The sequence below is a fragment of the Mauremys reevesii genome, unplaced genomic scaffold (genome assembly GCF_016161935.1).
Source record: "Mauremys reevesii isolate NIE-2019 unplaced genomic scaffold, ASM1616193v1 Contig39, whole genome shotgun sequence".
NCBI lineage: Eukaryota > Metazoa > Chordata > Testudines > Geoemydidae > Mauremys > Mauremys reevesii.
In genome coordinates, this window is record NW_024100850.1 from 281,500 (window position 1) to 306,255 (window position 24,756).

The following is a 24,756-nucleotide window of genomic DNA, read 5'->3' on the forward strand; positions in this document are numbered from 1 at the left end:
CCTCTGAAAATTATTTGCATTCTTGGCTGAGCTCCAAATGCTTCTAGGGTCAAACACAGTGCCCGCGGGTCAGGGCATAGCTTGGCAATCTACTCACCCACCCCCCACCCACCCCCAGAAGCGAAAGGTAAAACAATCCTCTGACTCTTTTACATGTCACCCTATCTTTACTGAATGCTGCAGATAGACGCGATAGTGCAGCAGTCAACACCAACATCCTTGCTTCCCCCCCCCCGTCATGGGCGGCTGATGGTACAAAAAGATGGAAATCCATCCTCATCATCAGCATAAGCTGATCGTGCAAAATGATGGAAATCCATCCTCATGATCAGCTTCAGCTGATGGGACAAAAGGACTGGTAACCGTCCTCGTCATCAGCCTATTGGCCCTAATTTTTTCTGGTGGATGGATGGTGCAATATGGTAACCATCCTCATCATAGCAACAGGGGGCTGAGCTCCATCAGCCCCCACCCTTCATGTGTAAAGAAAAGATTCAGTTGCCCCTGGACTAGCAGTGGGATGCTGGGCTTCTCTCCTACACACTGCTTAATGTCCTGTCTGGACTATCATAGCAGCTGGAGGCTGCCTTCCACTCATTTCTCACTAACAAGTCAGTGTGTCTTATTCCTGCATTCTTTATTAATTCATCACACAAGTGGGGGGACAATGCTACAGTAGCCAAGAAAGGCTGGGGGAAGAACGGAATCAACAGGTGGGGTTGTTACAGGAGCACCCCCTGTGAATAGCATACAGATAATTTCTGCGGGCTCTGACACAGAGCAGGTGGTTCTCTAGCACACTTGCCTATATTAGGCAGCACAGATTCTATTTTTAGATACCAAAAAGGAGGGATTGACTCAGGGAGTCATTCCCAATTTTTGCTTTTGCCCCTGGCTGATCGGCCAGGTGCTCTTATGACAGCAGCCAATGGTACAAAACGATGGAAGGTGCAATATGGCTAGCAACCACTCTTGGCTTTTGCACCCCTGGCTGATTGACCAGGGGCACTAGCAGCAAATGGTACAAAAGGACTGGTAGCCATGATCATCCTCAGTTCCAATTTATGGAAGGGTTTGGATGGTGCAATATGGCTAGTAACCATCTCTGCTGTCATGCAAAAGCAAAAGCATGCTTCTGTGTAGCGCTGCTGAATCGCCTCTGTGAGCGGCATCTAGTACACATACGGTGAGAGTCACAAACGGCAAAACAAGCTCCATGGTTGCCATGCTATGGCATCTGCCAGGGCAATCCAGGGAAAAAAGGCGTCTGCCGTTGCTTTCCCAGACGAAGGAGTGACTGACGACATTTACCCAGAACCACCCGCGACAATGATTTTTGCCCCATCAGGCACTGGGATCTCAACCCGGAAGTTCCAAGGGGCGGGGGAGGCTGCGGGAACTATGGGATAGCTAGGGAATAGCTACCCACAGTGCAACGCTCCAGAAATCGACGCTAGCCTCGGACCATGGACGCACACCACCGATTTAATGTGTTTAGTGTGGCCGCGCGCACTCGATTTTATAAAATCTGTTTTACAAAACCGGTTTATGCAAATTCGGAATAGTCCCGTAGTGTAGACGTACCCATAGTCTGCCGAAAACCATCAGTTTAGTTTGTCTGCTAGGGAGTTGTGGGTTCCTGAGAGGTAAGCAGCCTGGATGGTGATGTGGTTCCTGACACACTCATTCCAGAGTCTGACTGCACCCAGGCAGAGGGGACAAGCTCTCACTCTGCCCTGTTGGTTTATGTAAACCACGGTGGTGACATTGTCAGACATCACCTGGACATGGAGTGAGCATATGATTGGATTGCATGTGAGGTGGACTGCTCTCAGTTCTAGTATGTTGATGTGTAGTCTGGCCTCCTGTGGGGTTCAGGGACCTTGCGCAATGTGGCTGCTCAGGTGAGCACCCTACCCCAGGAGAGAGGGGTCCATCACAACAGTGGCACTAGGGGTGGGAGTACTGAAGCGAAAGCCCACCCTCACCTTTTCCAGGTTCAACCACCGGGCAAGGGTGCCAATCACTCTGGTGGGAATGGTCACCGTGCAGCTGATGTGGTCCTTGTCCGGTAGGTAGATTGAGCGGACCCAGGCCTGCAAACATCGCAAATGAAGCCTGGCAAACAGCATCGCGTAGGTACACGCAGACCTATGGCTTAACAGTGTAAGGCACCTTTGCACTGTATTTCTTGCTCTGTGGGTAATGCATGCAACCAGGATGTTCGTTATCTGAAATCTGTCTGCAGGGAGCAATGCTCTTGCAGAAACAGAGTCCAATGTCACTCAGATAAAGTTTATCATCCTTATGGGTGACAAAATGGACTTCTCTCTGTTTATGCAAATACCTCGGGCAGCAAGGAGCTGTATGAGAAACTCTGTTGTCAACCTGACGACCTAGTGGGAGCGGCCTACCAGGAGCCAGTTGTCTACATACGGGGAAACTATGTAGCCCTGGTGTCTCATCTGGGCTGCCACCACAGGGAGGACTTTTGTGAATACTCTGGGTGCTGTCACTAGTCCAAAAGGGGGGGGGGGGGGGATTTGAAACTGGAAATGTTCCTGGCCTACCATAAAACACAGGAATCTCATGTATGAGGAGTAAATGTCTATGCGGAAGCATCCATCCTTCATGTCAAGAACTGCAAACCACATCTCCTTCTGAAGGCAGAGAATTATTGATGCCAATGTAATCATGTGGAATTTTGACTTTTGAATAAAGATGTTGAGTTGCCAAAAGTCAAGGATGGGTCTCCATCCTCCATCTCTTTTGAGAATTAGGAAATATGGAGAGTAGAACCCCCTCTCATAATACTGAGGTGGGACATGTTCTGTGTAGGAGGGATTCTGCTGCCTGTTGAAGAATCATGAGAGTGGTCCCTGAAAGGGGACTGGAAGGGGGCATGAGAGGAGGGAAGGAGGGGAACACTTAGGGTGACCAGATGTCCCGATTTTATAGGGACAGTCCTGATATTTGGGGCTTTTTTTTTTAATATAGGCTCCTATTACCCCCCACCACCATCCCGATTTTTCACATTTGGTATCTGGTCACCCTAGGAACACTATGGAGTATCCCTGATGAATAATCTCCAAGACCCAACTTGCCTGTTGTGATCATCCTTCATCTGTGAGCAAATAGCATGAGACGGTCCCCAAAAACGATGGGAGAAGAGGTGGGTGGCATCAGTGGTGGCAGGTTGGTCTTGACCAGTATGTTGAAAGTGGCCCTTAGCAAGTGCCTGGGAACAGGTAGAGGTCATGGCAGAAGAGGAGGCTGAGAAGCGAGGCCTCTGAATGCCCTGCGATTTTTGTGGAGGCTCAGCTGAGTGCTGGTAATAAGATGCGCGAGGAGGAGATAACCATGGTCTATAGGACGGTCTCTGGTGTTTCCTCTTGGGGTCTGGAGTCTAAATCCCCAGTCAATCTCGAGTCCTTTAGTGAATACAGGAACTCGTCTGTTCTTTCATTAAAACGATTCGACTCTTCAGAGCAGAGACCCTGGAGGTGTTCTAGACCTCCCTAGGAAATCCTGACAATTGTAGCCAAGAATCCCTTCTCATGAGGTTCTGCAAGCTGTGTCTACTGCATCCACTATGGCCTGGAGAGCGTTTTTTGCCACTAGCTTGCCCTCCTCTTTGAAGGTCTTAAATTGGGCTCTGTCCTCCATGGGAAGCCTGCCCATAAAGTCTGCAAGCTTGCACTAAGTCCCAAGTCCTGCACTTAGGATGGAAGAATCCCATGCACTGCTACAGACTAAGGACTGAATGGCTGGGCAGCAGTTCTGCAGAAAAGGACCTAGAGGTTACAGTGGACGAGAAGCTGGATATGAGTCAGCAGTGTCTCCTTGTTGCCAAGAAAGCTAATGGCATTTTGGGCTGTATAAGTAGGGGCACTGCCAGCAGATCGAGGGACGTGATCATTCCCTTCTATTCGACACTGGTGAGGCCTCATCCGGAGTACTGTGTCCAGTTTTGAGCCCCACACAACAAGAAGGATGTGGAAAAATTGGAAAGAGTCCAGCGGAGGGCAACAAAAATGATTAGGGGGCTGGAGCACGACTTATGAGGAGAGGCTGAGGGAACTGGGATTGTTTAGTTTGCAGAAGAGAAGAATGAGAGGGGATTTGATATCTGCTTTCAGCTACCTGAAAGGGGGTTCCAAAGAAGATGGATCTGGCCTGTTCTCAGTTGTAGCAGATGACAGAACAAGGAGTAATGGTCTCAAGTTGCAGTGGGGGAGGTTTAGGTTGGATATTAGGAAAAACTTTTTCACTAGGACGGTGGTGAAGCACTGGAATGGGTTACCTAGGGAGGTGGTGGAATCTCCTTCCTTAGAGGTTTTTAAGGTCAGGCTTGACAAAGCCCTGGCTGGGATGATTTAGTTGGGGTTGGTCCTGCTTTGAGCAGGGGGTTGGACTAGATGACCTCCTGAGGTCCCTTCCAACCCTGAGATTCTATGATTCTATGAACAGTTATTAAAATAATATTTCACTAACAGAGCCTAGTAGTTAGCAATACAAAACTGCAGGCCTGCAGAGAGGATGACCTTTCTCCACAGGAGGTCCAGACTCTTTGAACCCTTGTCCCTTTGATAGTGCAACCTGGCCCTTTCCTTAGCTTCCTGTACCACCAGTGAGTTGGGGCTGAGGTGGCAGAACAAATTCAGCTCCTTTGGTGGGGATGAAATATCTTCTGTCAGCTGTCTTCGGTGTGGGGGCATAAGATGCCATATAGCTCTGGATGGTTCTAGGATGGCCTCATTAACTGGGCGGGCCACCTTACTCGGTCCCTCTGGTTGCAGGAGATCTGGGAGCCAGTGTTAAGGGTCCTGGACCTCCTCCAGTGGGATCTGGATGTCATCGGCAACTCTTTGCAGTAGTTCCTGGTACTTCCTGTGGTCATCCAGCAGAGTTGGAGAGGACCTGCAGGTCCTGATCAATGTCTTCCTCCACATATACTGATGGATCCCTAAGAAGGACCTGGATGCCTGCCCATGGACCCCAATGAAGCCAGAAGGAGGGGTCAGTCAGCTGTAGGATACCCAAGGAAATCAGTACCAGCAGTTCCTGGGGAAGCCGTATCCAGAGGGATACTGAGCGTGACTCCTTGAATGTCTGTCAGGACTCAACTGTCTCCCTGGAGATACTGGAGCGGCTAGCAGCTCCAACTCAGCTGAGTCTGAAAATTGCGAGGTCATCTGTACTGCAGCACTCCTGCCGAAGGGCTGTAAGTGGGATGGCTCCTGAGACACCATAGTAGCATCCTTCTCTAGTGTAGTAATATCCCTGAAGAGGGCTAGGCTGGAGAAGCAGGTAGACTGAGGATGAGGTAGGACTATATTCTCTAGTGTTGTGTAAGTCTCCATATGCCCCAGTGTCAGTGGAGTTCCAGCAGTCAAGTCTGATGGAACCAGTGCATCCCTGGACGCCCAGTGGTCCTCGGACAAATTAGATGATATCAACGATAAGTGTAGGCCTTGCTGGACCCCTAAGCGCAACTAATAGTATGGGCCAAAGGCTGTGAACCAGAGTAGGCTTGGCCTTAGCAGAATCGCAACACACTAGGTATTAGCTAAAACCAAGTAAGCACATTCCTGAGAGGATGGTACAAGAACATCCAGAGCTCTCAAGTAACTGTGTAAACACATTCCCAAGAGATGGTACAGGAACACACCGACTCCTCATATGATAAGGATGGGATGACAGGATAATGGAAGAGGATGTTTTGTTCAAACTAGCAGGTACAAGAATAAGGGTGGCAACTAATAACATCTGGAGTGTGATACAGAAATTGTATCAATGTATAAAAGAAGAAGTCATAGGAGGGGCATCTTTGTATTGGCCGAGGGGACAGCATCCTGTTATGCTGAGCCTGAGCTTGTCGCGGGCATACATTGTCAGTGTCCCTGTGACCTGTTGGTCAGGACACTAGTACTGTGTTTTGCTGACAATGAACCTTGATGAGCACCTTTGAAACAGAACCAAGCCTGTGGTCTCTTTATGAAAACATTGAGGACTGCTGAATCCACAGGCTGCATTTCTCCTAACGCAGCAAACAGCAGAGCCCCAAGAATAGCAGCACTAGCAGCATTAACAACTCTGCAGCACCAGCACCGCGCCATAGCACTGACACAGCTCATAGACAGAACCCACCAGATGTCATTCCTTATGCTTTGATACTGGGGTGATCATAGAATCAGCAGATCTTTATTTTTACATGCTTTCTCCTCCACTCTGGGGGTTTTCAGCAGATCCAGATCTTTAGATTCCACACACGAAGTCTCACCCGATTTCGACAGGCTCGGGGAGGGAATGCATCTCTTATGGACCGTCCTTGATAGGGATCTGCCCTTACCCGCAATGAGTGCCCTCTGCTCTCATGGGAAGCCCTAGAGGAAGCAGCTTTGGGCTTAGGCACTGAAAGCTCTGCTACCAAGCATGTGCTTGGAGGGGCCAATGTAAAAGGAGGTCTCCCTGGAACAGATTGGAGAGGGGTCTCATAGCCTTCTCCATCAGGTATTTCTTGTAGGCAGAGCTCATCCACTGCCAGAGTTCTGGGTGGGAACAAGCGACAAATACTGCACTTCACAGAGATATTGTCTCACCCAGACAATAGAAGCAGTGCTGATGTTCATCGCTGACAGAGAAGGAGCGAGAGCAAGAGATGCAATTCTTGAAACCTGGGTCTCTAGACATAATCCCAGATTCAAGGAAGGAATCCCCAACCAAGGAAAAAACACACTATACTATGAACTTTAACTAACCAGTAAGGTAGGAAGAATAAAAACTATTTACAATTGTCTTTACAGGTGCTACAAATAGTTGAGGGAGAAGAGGACAGACAATTCCAACTCCGATCATGCAGCCATAAGAAAGACCTGGAGAGGCATCGGTCTGAACGGTGCCTCACATCTTGGCAGAAGCACGAAGAGATATGTGTGGGGGCCAACAGACACGGCTTGAAAGAATTCCTGGACTCAGGTGCATGGCATGCATGCATCCCCCGTGTGGGACCAGCACTCAAAGAACGTACCTCTTATCCTGCCTACTTCACTTAAGAACTCTTGGTGCAGGACCTTGTCAAAGGCTTTCTGAAAGTCCAAGTACACTATGTCCACTGCATCACCCTTGTCCACATTTGTTAACCTTCTCAAAGAATTCTAATACATCGGTGAGGCATGATTTCCCTTTGCAAAAGCAGCTTTGACTCTTACACAACATACTGTGTTCATCTATGTGTCTGATAATTCCATTCTTTACTATAATTTCAACCAATTGCCCAATACCGAAGTTAGGCTTAACGTCCTGTAACTGCTAGTATTGCCACTGGAGCGTCTTTTAAAAATCAGCGTTACATTAGCTATCCTCCAGTCATCTGGTACAGAAGCCGATTTAAGCAATAGGTTACATATCACACTTAGTAATTCTGCAATTTTATATTTGAGTTCCTTCAGAACTCTTGGGTGAATATTACTTTTTAATCGATTTGTTCCAAAACCTTCTCTACTGACACCTCAATCTGAAAAAGTTCCTCAGATTTGACACATAAGAAGAATGGCTCAGATTGAGACTCTTCCTTGCATCTTCTGCAGTGAAGATGGATGCAAAGAATTCATTTTGTCTTTTGGCTTCCTTGAGTGCTCCTTTAGCATCTTTATCAGCCAGTGGCCCTAGCGGATTGTTTGGCAGGCTTCCTGCTTCTGATGTACTTAAAAAAAATTCCTATTAGTTTTTGTGTCTTTTGCAATTTGTTCTTTGAATTCTTTTGTGGCCTCCCTAATTATATTTTTACACTTGACTTGCCAGAGTTTATGCTCCTTTCTATTTTTCTCAGTAGGATTTGACTTCCAATTTTTGAAAGATGCCTTTTTGTCTCTAACCACTGCATTTACCCAGTTTAGCCATGGCAGCTTTTTGGTCCTCGACTCTTTTTTATGTGGGGTATACATATAGTTTGAACCTCTATTATGGTGTTTTAAAAAAAGTTTCCATGCAGTTTGCAGGCATTTCACTCGTGACTGTTCCTTTTAATTTCTGTTTAACTAGCCTTCTAATTTTTGTGTACTTCCCTTTTGAAGTATCAAAACAGGTGGGCAGGGGCAAAGAATACTGAAACACACATGATGGAGGGTATCAAAGCAAGTGGGTGGAGGCAAGTGCGCTTGAAACACACAACAGATGGTATCAAAGCAGGTGGGCAGGGTGAGAGCATGAAGCACACCACGACAGTTTCCTTTTCATGCAAATGAAGCCAAGAAGCCATTTACCTCCCATTTACATGGGGCTGGAGTTCAAGAGTGCTCAGCAGAATGGCAGAGGTTTGGGAGGAGGAGGGGGGGAATTCACCATCCTCAATGGGTGACAATCTGGCCCTAAGTGTGGATGTTCAGCCCTCCTGAAGCAGGGCCTTTACTACAGACAATAAGCACCAAGAGATCACCCTCTGAGACTGTAATTTACTGAGATGCTTCAGTATCACCAAGAGCAGCCACTGAAGACTTATTTATTTGAAAATCCCTCTCCTGCCAGGGGTTCCCAGAGAGGCAGCATGAGCTGTAATAATTAGGATCCAGTAGGATCAGGATCTACAGTTCAGCAGGTTTGTGAGTGGTGATCCCATAGCCTGGAAAGCAAGAGCAGCTGTTACACAGTACATGACAATATATAGCTCAGCTAGCTACTACTCTCTCCGAACAGCTGAGTGCTGCGTTATGGTGGGGCTTCTCTAGCGTGGGCTAACACATGGTGCTGCAGCAATACCATGAGAGCTGACCTGCAGGATGAGCTTGGTGTCCTGGGGTACAACAGTGACGATGCGGGAGCCCCGCTCCACCTTGCGTAGTGTCTCGTTGGGAGTAGAGGAGCTGCTGAGGCCTGCCTGCAGAACTGAGAATGGCAGAGGTCTCAGCAAGGGTATGATAAGTCCCTACATACAGTGCAACTTCTCCAGTCCAGCCACAGGGTGTCAGCTGAGTTCCTGCTGGGAACCCACCCATTGTTAGCGACGTTCTAGTAGCGCCCCCGGGCATCAGTCAGGTTCACAGTCCCATTGTGCCAAGCACCATCACACACAGACTAGAGGAGACAGTCATTGCCTGAGGAGCTGAGTCTAGACACCAGGCAGATACACACACACAAGCAGCTGCCAGAAGCACAGAACATGTACAGTGCCATTCCTCCTCATTCTTTTGCCCCTCCATGACACCCCCACGCTTCCCATGTCCAGGTGCCAGTCATATGCTGCCCAACATGGTTCACCAGGCATCCCTTCCATCCTACCTGCCCCCCACCGGGAGCACTCAGCCTTGTTTTGGGAGGTGAAGGCAAAGCCTGTCAAAGGGGACAAGAGGTGGCTCCCGCCAACTGACTGCTTCCCCTGCAGGTGGCCTGCACGGCCAGTCCTGTCCCCAGCCACTTCTCCTCCTGGGGGCCAGGCAGGCAGGTGGCCTGCATGCCCAGTCTTGCCCCAGCTGCTCCCCCTCTCTCTGCAGACCAAGGCACAGTGATTTCAAGTGTCCTTTGGTCACTGCTGTTGTTTCACAGATCAACAACGGTTTGTGGAGAGTAAGCTACTCCTCCCTGCGCTAGGGAGAGCCGGGAAGTGAGGGAGGGAGCTCCCAGAAGTGGATGAAGAGTCCCCCCAGTCACAGCCAAGAGAGGATATAGGGAACTCACTGGCACCAATCAGGAGCAGCCACTCTGGACAATCAAGAAGTGGCACCATGGCCACGACATGCGGCCTTGGAAGCGAGCTTGTCTAGGTTCCATCATGAGGGCAAAGGGCCCAGGAAGCAAACAGTAAGACCTATTACATACCAAAGGCCATATCTGAACGTTTACCTTTCAATGATGTGTCCCTCAAAGAGACACACTGGCAGGTGTGGGAGTGGGTGGTCACCAACAGAAACTCATCATATCTGGCAAATGAGGTAACATTGGAAGCCACCTGTGGAAAGTGAATCCAGTTAAATCTATGAGCACAAGCAGCAGCAGATGAAATCTAATAATTACACACAGACAAGTGAAACCACATCAAAACAAGCTTTGGTACCTCCACATCATTAATGAAAAAACGGCATCTATCAGTCAGACCCAGGACGGCCTCCTATAATGAAAAGGATGGACAATTACAATATGTTACAGCACTGGTTTAGCGGCATCATTGCTTTAACTGAGTTGGGCCTTTGCTATATGCCCATTACCTTTAGACTGTCAGATTTCCAAGTGGACTGGAATGCCTCATGCTTATTTTCAACATAGCAATGAAGTACTGAAGGAAGTTGGATAGGAATTTATTTGATCACCGAGGTCTCAATGTAAAAAGTGTTTACTTGCTTTAAAAAAAAACAAAACTCAATAATATCTTTCTACTGAAAGCTTCAGACTTGACCTAGGTGGCATCCTTGATAAGGAACCGCACACTTGCCATCTCTGAATAACTCTGGTCGGGCAACAAGAGCTAACGGCTTGAAAGCCATCAGACCCAGCCGTGCAGTGCGCATTGTTTTGCTTAGCTTGTAAGCACCCCAAGGCCCTCCATGTGTCAGCATGGAAACAGGACATTGGGAACCCACTATAATAGAGGCCAATGTGTGGATTTGGATACGTGATTAACATCCAGTTTCTAAAAAGGAAGTGAACTGGAAAAATAAAACCAAACCATAATAATGATTTAATGCAATGATTAGTGACAGCCCTGACAGGAAGTGTAAGAAAGACAAGTTGGATGAGGTAATATTTTTTATTGGACCAACTTCAGTTGGTGAGAGAGACAAGCTTTTGAGCCACATAGAGCTCTTCTTCAGGTCAGGGAAAGGTACCCTGAACATCACACCTAAATGCAAGGCAGAAGAGATTGTTTAGCATCAGTAGTTAGCACATGTTCTAAGGGACCATTCAAGGTGAAGTGACCCATTAACACCTCTGCAGTCATAAGACAAAAAGAGTGGTGTCAGTGCATTGTTGTAATAAACCAGGGGTGGGCAACCTTTCAGAACTGCTGTGCCGAGTCTTCATTTATTCACTCTAATTTAACGTTTCGCATGCTGGTAATACATTTTAACGTTTTTAGACGGTTTCTTTCTATAAGTCTATAATATATAACTAAACTATTGTTGTATGTAAGGTAAATAAGGTTTGTAAAATGTTTAAGAAGCTTCATTTAAAATTAAATTAAAATGCAGAGCCCCCCCGCACCTGTGGCCAGGACCTGGGCAGTGTGAGTGCCACTGAAAATCAGCTCGCGTGCCACCTTCGGCACGCGTGCCATAGATTGTCTACCCCTGTAATAAATCTTTAATCCAGGCTCTCTCTTCAGGCCATGATTTTCATAGTGTCTAGCAAAGTAATGAATTTAAGCTCCCAGGCTTGTCTTTAGAAAGTGTTGTGCAGATTTCCTTTGAGGATGAGGGTTGGTAAATCAGATAGAGTGATTGCTTTCTGTTCCAATATTCCTTCAGTAAGAGTGCTGTAGCCTGATATAAGGGGTCTGCCTGGGTGCTTTTGTTCGTGTATTTTGGGTTGGGTTGGGTTGGGTTCAGGTGCAACTTAATGAGGCAAACCGACACCTCTCCAACATCACCTACAGTACTATAAAGAACTCAAAGACCACCCCACATCACAAATTTACCTTAGAACTCAAGGATATCATCAAATCCTTCCCCAAACAACTCCAAGAGAAGCTTTACATACCCATCCTCCATGAACCCACACCAGGGACCTTCTACATGCTTCCCAAGCTACACAAACAAAGGAACCCAGTCAGTCCCATCATATCTGACCACGGCACTCATACTGAATGAATGTCAGGACTTCTAGAAACCATCCTCAAACCACTCACCACACAAAGGGCCAGCTTCTTCCAGGACACAGCTGACTTCCTCCACAAACTCTGCAATATTAACAACCTCCTTCAGAACACCATCCTCAACACCACAGATATCACCTCCCAATATGCTAATATCCCTTACAATGACAGCACAGCTGCCTGCCTCAAATATTTACAAGACAACGGACAACCCTCAGATATCCACCCCAACCAAATCCATTTCATCCTCACCCACAAAAACAAACACTTTGTCCAAACCATGGGAGCAGCCATGGGTATTAGGATGGCTCCCCAATATGCCAATATCCTCTTCATGGCCACCTTGAAGAAGATTTTCTTGATAAATGCATCACTAAACCAATGATATACCTGAGATACATCCATGATATTTTCATCCACTGGACAGATGGCTTAAACTCTCCCATACATTTCCACCACAACTTCAAAAACCACCCCGCATCCATTAAACTCTCTTTGGTACACTCCCACACCAGCACCAGCTTCCTGGATACCATGATCAGCTTCAACAATGGAACCCTACAGACAACAATATGCAAGAAACCCCTGGATCAACACACATGCCTTCATATATCCAGTCCAACACACCAAGAAATCTGTTATCTATAGCCAGCCATTTAGATTCTGCAGAATATGCTCCAGGGAGAAAGTTCAGAATATACACCTTAATATCGCCTTCACCAAACAAGGACACTCCACCAGAGAAGTAGATTGCATCATGGAATGGGCCACCCAAATACCTTGAGAGAACCTGCTTCAATACAGAAATAAAAACTTCTCTGACTGCCAGCCCTTAATTGTCACCTACCATCATATGCTGGAACCCATATGGGTATCATCAAACAACTACAACCCATACTTAATTGGGACCCCATCCGGAGAGAAATCTTTCTTGAACCTCCACTTCTGGCCTTCAAACAACTCCCCAGCCTCTCCAAGCTCACCAACGGAAGTATGCTCCCCACAGACCAAGACACAACACCACCACACTCTGCCAGAACAGATGCAAAACCTGCTGACATATTTCCACTGTTACTATGATCAACACGTCCCACAACACACCTTTCAAGATCCATAGACCCTACACATGCCTATCACAAGTCAAAATGTGGTGTACCTCACCCAGTGCACTAAATGCCCCAGTAACAACTATGTGGCTGAAACCAGACAGACTGGAATAAACTTTTAGATAATGTTTTCACCTCTTAGCTCATAGAGTAAAGTCTCACAGGAAAGTAATAAAAGACAAAACCACCCTATCACCTGTGGGTGAACACTTTTCACAAAGTAATCACTCTATATCTGACCTATCAGTCCTCATCCTAACAGGGCACCTGCACACCACTTTCAAAAGATGAGCCTGGGAGCTTAAATTCATAATTCTGCTAGACACTAAAAATCATGGCCTGAACAGAGACAGATGGTTTATTACAATAACCTGTAACCCACTACCCCCACCTTTTTGTCCTATGGCTGCAGAGGTGTTAACGGGCCACTCTACCTTGAATGGTCCCTTAGAATTTGTGCTAACTACTTATGTTAAACAACCTGTTCCACCTGGCATTTAGCTGTGACCCTCGGAGTACCTTTCCCAGACCTGAAGAATAGCTCTTTATGGCTTGAAAGTTTCTCTCTCTTACCAACAAAAGTTTGTCCAATAAAAAGATATTACCTCATCCACCTTGTCTCTCTAATATCCAGGGACTGACACAACTACACTGCTTACAGGAAGTGTAACAAGATCCCACAACTTAATTTGGCTATACTGTTCAGCTGTATTAAGCGTTTAATGCCATATAAAATATTGACAAGTACTGCATGTGCACACAGTGCAGAGCTCCAGTTGCCATGGGGACCTACCATTTAAACATCCCTATATTTACATCTCCAAATTAATGCAGGGTTTTCCATAATAATGCTGGATTTTGTGCATTATAAACCACCACACATTCTCTGGGCAAGGCATGTGTAGGTGGCAACGCTGGTCACACACAGCTCACCCTGCAGGCACTAATGAGGAGAGAGCAATGTTAAGGAACGTTTCTAGACCTTGTCCTCCCGATGCTCAGTCCTACTGGCCCACACGAACACATGGTAGGTGTCTGGGGCTAATTTTCCAGAACTAGGCGCTGAACCCACCAGCTGTTCACTTACTTCTCCACCAATCATGGCCAGTGCAGTCTGCACACACGGAGAAGGGAACCGAACAGCAGAGCCAGTGCTGCTCCTCCACGGTTCGAGGGCTGGAGTGGGAGCCTCTGAAGATTAAGAGAGAAGATTAAGGCTATTTTCCAACTCAGCTAATAAAACAAACATTACACCTACACCCTTTGCCACACATGCCTCATAAAAACAACGTAGGTATGTTATACAAGTACATTCTGTTGTAATAGCAGCAGCACATGATATGAAACAGAACTGAGCTTGGAGACCATTTCAGTCCAGCATATAGCAAATGTAACAAAATGGTAATTATCAGTAATATGTATATGAATCCTATGTATGCCTCAGTTTCCCTCTGTACTTTGCACTGCTACCCACTGGGGGTAAAAAGCTTGTGTCTCCTCTTGGCGAAGAACAGTAGACATGAGGCGTACACGTCACCTTGCCATCTGGGGTGCAATGAATGGGTCATCAAGTAACTGCCTGGAACCTGCTGAAACTGACCCACATCAATGGAGAATCCAAGAGCCAGTGGGAAGCCCCAACTACCAGAACGTTCACACCTAGCTAACAACCAGAAAGGAGACTTTCCCTCACCTCTCAGCAGGGAGCCAAGGCCCCAACTTTAGAACAAAGGGAAAGGTGCCGGATGGTGGAGTTAAGTGCTCCCTTTGAAGAGACACAGGGCTCTCACCTGGGCCTGAGAAAGGGGCAGAGAGAGGGAGCGAATGTGGAATGGAGGCCATAGCAGCTTGGCTGGCTGATCGCACGGTCTTAGCCAGATGGACTATGTCTTAACTTTTATTTCTCTGTGCTAATCTAAGGACTTCCGATGCCATGCATCAGTTAAATACCAAACACTACTGTTTGCAGGGCCGGCTTTGGTGAAAATGGTGCCCTGGGCGAACTTGTATTTTGGCGCCATCCCTCTCACCACCACCCCTGGCTCCTGGGGCTCCTCTCACCCCCACCCCATCGCCTCCGGGCCATTACCTACACTTCATATGGAGTGTCCACAGGAAAGTCCATTCAATGTAGATGGGCATCTCCCATGGTCCATTGTGATTTAAGTGTCCCTTGATGAGCCACTTACTTTGACTAGTCCCTTCAAAATGTACTGGCTAACTACCATGTGGGCGTTACCCCAGGAGCAAACATTTGAAATACAGGTACAGAGCCAATACTCAACTTCAAATACAAAAATGATACATGCATACAAATAGCATAAACATGTTCAGCAAATCATAGCCTTTTCATAGACATCTTACATGCCACATTTTGTACAGATCTGTTGCAAATATATTTTAATCAGATAAGGTCACGAGTAACTGCTACAACTAGCAAATTCCCAGGCCACTGGCAGCAGCAGCGCAGAAGAAAGGGTGGCATGATATATGGTGTATCGCCACACTTACTTCTGTGCTGCTGTGGTGGCTTGTGATGCCTGGTGCTTGGCCTGCGCGTCAAGGCTGGCTTTGCGCTGTCACATGGGGACTGCATCTTGCCAGAGCCCACAGCCCTCCTGCAGCCCCTGGCCACTTCTGGCTCACCACGAGCGTTTTGACAGGAAGTACCAAGCAGTAATAACAATAAGAGAGAAAGAGAGAGAGAGAGAGAGAGAGAGAGAGAGAGCGCGCGCGCCAGTGTGTGTGTGAGAGAGAGAGTGTGCGTGTTGGGGAGTGTGAGACTGTGTGTGTATGACAATCTGTGTTGGGAGACTGTGAGAGGCAGAGTATGTGGCTGTGAAAACCTGTGTGGGGGGGAAGTTTGAGAGACAGTGAGCGCACTGTCACTTTAAGTCCCCCCTACCTCCCTGCCCGGCCCAGCTCCCGCCCCCCTCCCCTCACTCATGTAAAGGTTTTGCTCCTCCTGGCCCCGGCAGCCTCTGCAGGAGACCGAGCGGTGCAAGGCCTCAGGCAGGTAGGGACTCGGCTCCGCTCCCGGCAGCAAGCCGCGCCGCTCTGGGCTTCCCGGGGCTGGGGCAGAGCCGGAGCCCTCAGCTGTCCGGCTGAGGAGTGAGGGGCCAGAGGGGTGGGGAGAAGCCAGCCGGCCCCACACAGGGGTGGGGCCAGAGAAGAGAGGAGTCTGGCCACAGCCAGCCAGGGGAAGCCTGAGCCCCTTGTGGTGGCGCCCTGGGCATGGGCCCATTTGCCCGGCCCTAAGGCCGGCACGATCAGTTTGGAAAAGGCTGCCTGGTGTGACCTGAGGAGGGTCATTGATCCCTGAAGGGTGTACAAGTCTCTACCAGGAGTCTCTCTCAGGTGGACTCTCTGGGCAGAACTCATAGTGCCAACAGGCGTGCTGGAGCCCAGGGGCTCAGTCTCGGAGGTGGTGATGCTCCCGGGCCTACCTTGAAGGAAGAGTGGGACCCTTTGGGGGTCTGGCACACTGAGAGAAGGGGTTCCGCCGAGGGACTATTTAACAGCTGGGGCACAGCATAATTCCTGCAGATCCATGATAGCAGCAGCGAGAGGGTGGTGGGGTCTATGGGCTCAGTCGAACATTTGTACCATTAGGGATAAAGGGGCTAAAGTCACTGAGCCCCCAATACCACTTCTGTCTTTCGAAAGCCACTGAGCTTGGCCTTTCATTTCAAAACACAGCTATAGCCTCTCTTTTCTTTAAAAATTAGATACGTTCAGATGCAAATCAGTACTTTAACAAAGTCCAAAGAGACAAGTAATGTGAAAAGCAACATCATCAACTTGCAAGGTCCATGCACATTCTTGTACTTCAACTGGCTAGTTAAACTGCAGGACAGATCCGTGACAGCCATCAGTTCCTAAGCCAGCCATCTTGACGGGTACCTTACACTCACCCCAGAGGTACTTCAGTATCTGCCCATCATCCAGCTGCAGAGCTATTGCTCTGGTCTTTGGATTACAGCACAGGCTGATCACATCCCCATCCACAGGCATAGACAAACTAGAAAAAGTACACGAGAGAGAATATTACAATGCTACAGTGGATATGCATCCAGTGCACCGGACATGCCTCTACATTTAATGGGGTGGGAAGGGAGTGGCTAGCAGACACTGTTTCTGGTAGTACTAGTTGGAGTGAATGGATAGATAACACACTAGTCTCCATAACAGCTCTCTGCAGAGTGATGTTAAACTTGCACCAATTCAATTAATACTGTGAAGAAGAGAGTAAAAGTCCTGGCCCCAGTCCCTCACTGGCCTCCACTGGCTTGGAACATGTGCCTGCCAGCAACACTTCACTGATCATGGGGCACTAAAGTACTCACTCTCATCATGAGTCTTGGGATGTACCGATAGGCATGTTTTAACCCCCCTTCCCAGATGGCCAGAGAGCCTGCAAAGCTCACAGCTGTTGCACATTCGACACAACTCAAACATGGTTCTGACCTGCCTACCTCACAGGACCGCAACACGTCGGGCACTGCCAGGTTTTAGCGGGTCCCCAAAGAAATGGATTTCTACAACATACAAGGGCATGTCTGCCCATGTTTCAATCCAACACCCTTTGAATCTAGGAGCTTTAGTAGAAAGAGAACTCAGGCTAAACCTATCAGTAGACAATGGGCACCACTACAAAACATGGAGCTTTCCCAGCAAGATACCTGGCTGTGGGGCTCACTGAGAGGTGCCTGGAGCATGCCGGGAAGGCAGAGGGGGTTGCAGCTATAGTCCTCTCATTGGTCAAAAGGAGCCATTACTAACTTTTATAGTAACTTGAGTTTTTTGAGATGTTTTGTCCATACAAGTGCTCAACCATAGGATGCATGCACTTGTGTGCTCTCAAATGGAGAATGCAAAGCAGTGTCCATAGTCCCGCGCTTGTGGAAAGCAGCACCTCGTGTCCCCGCACAAGGGCACGTAAGGAGGACATTTAACCTGCTACCAATTGGTTCTTTCTTGACTGTGAAGCACAGCTGAGGGGGAAGACGACGGGAGGTGGAGCACTCACAGGGACAAAACACCTTGAAAAACTCAAGTTACTGTAAGTTAAGTAAGCTCTCTGTGTATATGCCCCTATGAATGCTCCCCCGTCAGAGACTCCCAAGAAGTAATTCAGTGAGAGATGGTGCTCAGGAGGTAAGTCTAAGATGGTTTGGAAGACTGTATCACCGAAGGCAGTATCGTCCCTGGAAGGAGGAACAGCAGCATAATGCTTGGCAAAGGTATGGATGGAAGACCAAGTCTCAGCACTACAAATTTCTTATATAGGAATACCCCTTTAGTAGAGCTATAGAAGTAGACAGAGCTGTGGTGGAATATGCTGTCACACTGCAGGGGGGCTGCATTCCAGTCTCTCTGACCAGGCCAAGATTTTTAGCAAATGTAACAGGAGGAAGCAGACCTCACTGGGGCTAGAGATTGCTGCATTAGAATGACCTTGAATGTAGCTCCTCTATCATTCCATGATCTGCCTGTACACACCTTATCTGCAGACAGGATGTGGGTGCCTCCAAGGCAGCAGAGGCAGTTTGAATGCATGTCACTATGGGGAAAAGACCTGTGGCAGGTCTGGCGAGGCTTAAACCCCAAGGTCTTTGGCATAACCCAGGAGGTGGCAAGCCCAAGTAAAAGAGGAGAGAAGGGATTTGCTTCCTTCTAATCACAACTATAAAATAAACTAATTAGAACAAAATAACTAAGAAATGGAGAAACTGAACAGCTAATGGAATATCGAGAAATGGCTGGAAGCCGTAGAATCAGCTGGATGCACAATCGCTCTGTCTTGAGCTGCGGGCAGTTGAGAAGGAACTGCATGGCGGCTGGTCCTTACACTCCCTTGTTAGGAGGCACAAGGTGCTGCTTTGTGCAAGCATAGGCCCAGACACACTGCTTTGCATTGTCTGGTTGAGCATGCACAGGTACTCCTATGGTGGAGCACCCATCGGTGCAGATACTCAGAAGAGAAGCAGATATTCTGATCAAGCGCCCATTCAATTTTACTACCCCCAAGTGGTAACGTTAATTCTGGTGGCTCAGCTGCCCCCTGGCATGAGCAGTGGGGACCCTCAAGTTGCTTGGACAGGCCACAGAATCCATTACAAACTACCAGCTGGGTGTGGCAGTAGGGGAAGATTCTTGGCTATTCCCAGAGCTCAGGGCTGAGAGGAAATGCTGGACTGGCATCCCTGAAGAGCCAAGTCCCCTATTTAGCTTCTTGTCTCCATTCCCTGAATGTGTTTGGCCCTGACCCAGTGGGAGCTCCCCTGGGAGAAGCATGACACTGCCTTGTGCCCCATACTCATGCAACAGCATCTCTGCCAAGACCCCAGTAATGTGCTGGCCCTAGGGGCAGAGGCCCTACATGGACTCTTGTATTACGGAGCCATTTCCAGCATTCCCGTCGCCGCAGCACACAGGTATCCAATCTGATGCGATACCTTTTGCCAAGAAATCCCCACAATGAGCCACAACATGTCAACAGTAGGGAGGAGTCTGATAGCACCTAGAGTTTACGGGGTGCACTGCCTCACCAGCAGGAGCCAGCCAGCACCTGTACCACAAGCCCATCCCAGGCCCCTGGAGCATAAGAATATAAAGAATGGCCACACTGGGTCAGACTAAAGTATATCTAGCCCAGTATCCGGTCTTCCAACAGTGGCCAACGCCAGGTGCTCCAGAAGGAGTGACCAGAACAGGGAATCATCAAGTGATCCATCCCCTGTCGCCCATTCCCAGCTTCTGGCAAACAGAAGCTAGGGACACCATCCCTGCCTATCCTGGCTAATAACCATTGATGGACCTATCCTTCATGGACTTATCTAGGTTTTTTTTTAACCCTGTTATAGTCTTGGCCTTCACAACATCTTCTGGCAGGGAGTCCCACAGGTTGTCTGTGCGTTATGTGAAAAAATACTTCTTTGTGTTTGTTTTAAACCTGTTGCCTGTTAATTTCATTTGGTGACCCCTATTTCTTGTGTTATGAGAAGGAGTAAACAACACTTCCTTATTTACTTTCTCTAACCAGTCATGATTTTATAGACCTCTATCATATCCCCTCTTAGTCATCTCTTTTCAAAGCTGAAAAGTCCCAGTCTTATTACTCTCTCCTCATATGGCAGCCATTTCATACCCCTAGTTTTGTTGCCCTTTTCTGAAACTTTTCCAATTCCAATATATTTTTTTTTGAGTTGGGTCAAACACATCTTCACACAGTATTCAAGACTGCCGCTGCACACTGAGTGGAGGTTTTCAGAGAAGTATCCACAATGACTCCAAGATCTCCTTCTTGAGTGGTAACAGCCAATTTGGACGCCATCACTGTACATGTATAGTTGGGATTATGTTTTCCAATGTGCATTACTTTGCATTTATCAACATTGAATTTCATCTGCTATTTTGTTGCCCAGTCACCCAGTTTTGTGAGATCCTTTTGTAGCTCTTTGCAGTCTGCTTGGGATTTAACTATCTTGAGTAGTTTTGTATCATCTGCAAATTTTGCCGCTTCACTGTTACCCCTTTTTCAAGATTATTTATGAATACGTTGAATAGGACTGGTGCCAATACAGACCCCTGGGGGACACCACTATTTACCTCTCTCCATTCTGAAACCTGACCATTTATTCCTACCCTTTGTTTCCTACCTTTTTACCAGTTACCAGTCCATGAGAGGACTTTCTCTCTTATCCCATGACAGCTTAGAGGCCTTTATTCATTTCTAGAATCACTTGCAAGTTTTCATAAACAGCACAAGGAGTATAAAGCTCCTTTCCAATACCGGAGATGTAGGCACCCTCCCTCTGCCTCAGGACCTCCAGTCAGATGGTGGATGATGGAGTGCTCGGCAAGCTGCCCCTGGCTGACTGCCAAGAAGGTGTCATCCTGCAGCCAGGTGAGAAGCCGGAATGTCAGAGGATTCACCTGCTTGCCCTCACCGCAGCACACCTCAACTCTGTATGATTGAAAGAGAGAGATTGAGAGTCAGCGTCAATGTGCCAGTCACACCCACCATCACTACCTGGAGAAGAGAGCCATCCCTGACACTCCAGTCAGCAAGGGGATAGAAAAGGTTACTAACCCGTTCTGTAACTGTTGTTTTTCCAGACATGTTGCACATTTCATTCTGCTTCAGGTTTTGATGCACCCAGCGTGCATCATCGGAGATTTTTCCCTTACCAGTACCTGTTGGAACAATGCATGTGCTCTCTGCCACCTTGTGCTGCTGAGCAATGGTATAAAGGGCAGAGTCACTCCCAACTCCCCACAGCACCTTCTTAGTTGACAGACGGTGCTATACAGGGGTAGGGAGATGGGACATGGAATGGGCATGTGCAATGCATCTCAAACAAGAGTTACATAACAGTTTAACAACCATTTTTCTTCTCCGAGTGATTGTGCATAACCACGCCACTTCAAGTGATGCACACTTGGTGAATTCAAGTGATGAATTCAGAGGTGGGATTGGAGTCTCTCTGAACAGTGATTGTACAACTACATGTCCAAACCTGGCATTGTCTCTAGAATGTTGAGATATGGCATAATGAGATGCAAATGTATGTACTGATGACCAAGTGCAGCTCTACAAATGTCCTGTATAGGCACTTGAGTTAGATAAGCGTCAGAAGCTGTTTGCCATCTCATCAAGTGTGCTACCATGCTACTTGGCAGAGTCACACTGGCAACGTGCTATCACAAACAGCAAATCCATGACAAGATTCTCTGAGTCGAGACTGGAGTACCCTTCATCCTGTCCATGACTGCCATAAACAGCTATGAGAATGATCTAGTTCTGTCCAAGTGAAAAGCTAATGCTCTCCTGACATCCAATATATGGGCACAAGGCTTAGGAAAGAAGGCTGGTAGTTACATTGCCCGATTAGGTTCTCACTTGATGTCACTTTGGTCAGAAACTTAAGATGGGGAATAAGAATACTTTTAAAAGTGTCCTTTAAAAAATGTATAGGGTGGGTCAGATACCAGGGCTTGCAATTTTCCTATTCACCTCGCAGAGGTAATTGCCACCAAAAAAGGCTACTTTAAATGAAAGATGAAGCAACGAACTGGTAGCTAGTGGTTCAAAGGGCAGACCCATCAGCGTTGTTAACATCAGATGTAAATCTAAAGGAGCGATACAACCCTTTACTTGGGAATGATAACCAGGCCAGACTCTTCAAGAATTTGAGTGACAGACTAGAAAAAACGGAGTGATTAGCAACTGGAGGGTAGAAAGCAGAGATAGCTGCTAGGTGAGCCCTAATAGAACTAACAGGAAGACTTTGTTGTTTCAAGTAGAAGAAATAGTCCAGAATATGCTGTATAGGAACCCGGCCGGAGAAACCCCTTTTGTTGAGACCACAGGGAGAATCATTTCAACTTTAACAGGTAAATATACCTAGATGATCATTTTCGGCTATTCAAGAGGTCATTTTGCACATCCCTTGAAGAGGCTTCCTCCTGGGGTGTTACAGCCTGCACACTCCATGGTTACGACGAAGAGCAACTGGCACAGGATGAAGAAGGTGACCATGGTCCTGTGAAACAGGTCTGCTTCTGGAGGCAATGTCAATGGAGTCCTGATTGAGAGACTCAGCACAGCGGAAAACCAATCCTGGCAAAGCCACGCCAGTGCTAGGAGAATCATGCAAGTATAATGCTGCTTGACTTTTAGCACCCTGGGGAGGAGTGGAACCAGAGGGGAACCATAAATGAATTTTGTCTTTCCAAGGCAACAGGAAAGCGTCTGTCAGAGACACTGGACTGTGACCTGCTCTTGAACAAAACCGCTGATGAGTTGAGTTACAAAGAGGTCTATAAAAGCAGCAAAGAATCCTGTGGCACCTTATAGACTAACAGACGTTTTGCAGCATGAGCTTTCGTGGGTGAATACCCACTTCATCAGATGCAAGTAGTGGAAATTTCCAGGGGCAGGTATATATATGTGGGGAAACCCCAGGCTTAAAATAGGTGTCTGACTATATCAGGCCGGAGAGACCACTTGTGATGACTAGCAAAGACCTGCTCAAGCGGTCTGCTGGAATGTTCTAGACAACCAGATGGCAGGAGACATTGAGGTGAATCTCTGTGTTCCAAACACCCAAAGGTGCATCTCCTCTTGGCAGAAAAGATACGATATGGCCCCTCCCTGTCTGTTCATCTAGAACATCTCTACTAGTTCTTACAGATAACACAGAAAATTCCTTCCCTTGATGTGGGGCAGGAAAGTGTGACAACCTAGATCAGGGGTGGGCAAACTACGGCCCAGGGGCCGCATCTGACCCTTCAGACGTTTTAATCTGGCCCTCGAGCTCTCGTTGGGGAGCGGGGTCCAGGGCTTGCCCCGCTCCGGCGCTCCAGCCGGGAAGCAGTATTGAAGGCTTTTCCCCTCTGTACGGCTCCTGCAAGCAGGAGCATGTCCTCTCTCCAGCTCCTATGCTTAGGGGCAGCCAGGGTGCTCCGTATGCTGCCCCTGTCCCAAGCGCCACCCCTGCAGCTCCCATTGGCCAGGAACCACAGCCAATGGGAGCTGTAGGGGCAGCACCTGCAGATGGGGCAGTGCGCAGAACTGCCTGGCCGTGCCTCCATGTAGGAGTCGGAGGGAGGACATGCCGCTGCTTCCGGGAGCCGCCCAGAGCCTGCACCCGACACCCCCCAGCCCTGATCCCCCTTCTGCCCTCTGAACCCCTCGGTCCCAGCCCGGAGCATCCTCCTGCATCCCCAAACACTCATGCCCAGTTCCACCCCAGAGCCCTCACCCCCTCCCGCACCCCAACCCCCAATTTTGTGAGTATTCATGGCCCACCATACAATTTCCATACCCAGATGTTTGCTCACTCCTGAGCTAGATGAATGGCTCTCAACTCCCTCATGTTTATGTAGAGAGCTAAATCTTGGCCAACCCAGTGTTAGTCTGTAGATTCCCCAGGTGGGCTCCCCAATTTAGGGCAGAAGCGTCTGTAACCAGAGTCAGTATGGGTTGTGGGAGAATGAAAGTGAACGCCCACACATATGTTGGCTGGGTCCATCCATGAGTCCAAAGAGGCTAAGACTGCCATGGGCACTCGGACCAACATGTCCAGTCACATAACGGGGAGTACACTGAGCTCAGTAAGCCCTGCAACTTCCTTAGATGAAGACTGGCATGCTGAACCACATACATACACGAGACCACACGAGGCAGCTCCTTACAGCCATGGTTGGATGGGCTTTTACGTCTAACGAGATGGCTGACAGTCTGGACTCTGGTTTACAGGAAGAAAGCCCCGGCTACAGTAGGATACAGGACCACACCTATAAACTCTATTCTTTGAGCAGGGAGAAGACTGACTTTTCCTCTTTGATCAACGGCCCCAGCACTCTGAATACAAACTTGACCACACTGAGTTCCACCTGGCTCTTGGACTGACCTCTCACCAACCAGGGGTCCAGGTATGGAAAACAGCAGAACTCCTGTTTTCCTTAGGAACGCAGCCCACCATGCATTTTGTGAACACTCACAGGGCCGCGGATAGGCCAACAGTCAGGAATGTCAACTGACCATAAATCTGAGGAATCTCCTGTGGCTTTGATGGATTGACACATGGAAATACGAATCCATCAAGTCAAGGGCAGCATGCTAGTCACTGGGATCCAAGGAGGGAATAATGGATGCTAGGGTGACCAGGCAAAATTCCTTGCATATTTGTTTAGCTTTCTCAGGTGGGTTTGAGCCTTCCTTTTGCCTTTGGAATTAGGAAGCAGCATGAATAAAATCCTTTCCCTCTGGAAATAAGGGATCTTCTCTATGGTTCCCAATAGCAGGAGATACTCGACTTCCCAAAGGAGGACCTCCTG

The 24,756-nt window shown here is 48.0% G+C and overlaps 1 protein-coding gene across 1 annotated transcript in view; it reads right to left on the minus strand.

Moving 5' to 3' along the window:
• The window catches only part of LOC120393935 (elongator complex protein 1-like), a 129,803-nt gene that overhangs the window by 50,588 nt on the left and 54,459 nt on the right, over positions 1 to 24,756 (minus strand). The window contains exons 14-19 of the mRNA XM_039518394.1: positions 20,705 to 20,878; positions 16,824 to 16,930; positions 13,997 to 14,100; positions 10,049 to 10,102; positions 9,838 to 9,943; positions 8,771 to 8,883 (exon numbers count right to left, since the gene is read on the minus strand). Of these exons, the coding sequence (XP_039374328.1) occupies positions 8,771 to 8,883; positions 9,838 to 9,943; positions 10,049 to 10,102; positions 13,997 to 14,100; positions 16,824 to 16,930; positions 20,705 to 20,878 (658 nt within the window). The remainder of the gene's footprint in view (positions 1 to 8,770; positions 8,884 to 9,837; positions 9,944 to 10,048; positions 10,103 to 13,996; positions 14,101 to 16,823; positions 16,931 to 20,704; positions 20,879 to 24,756) is intronic.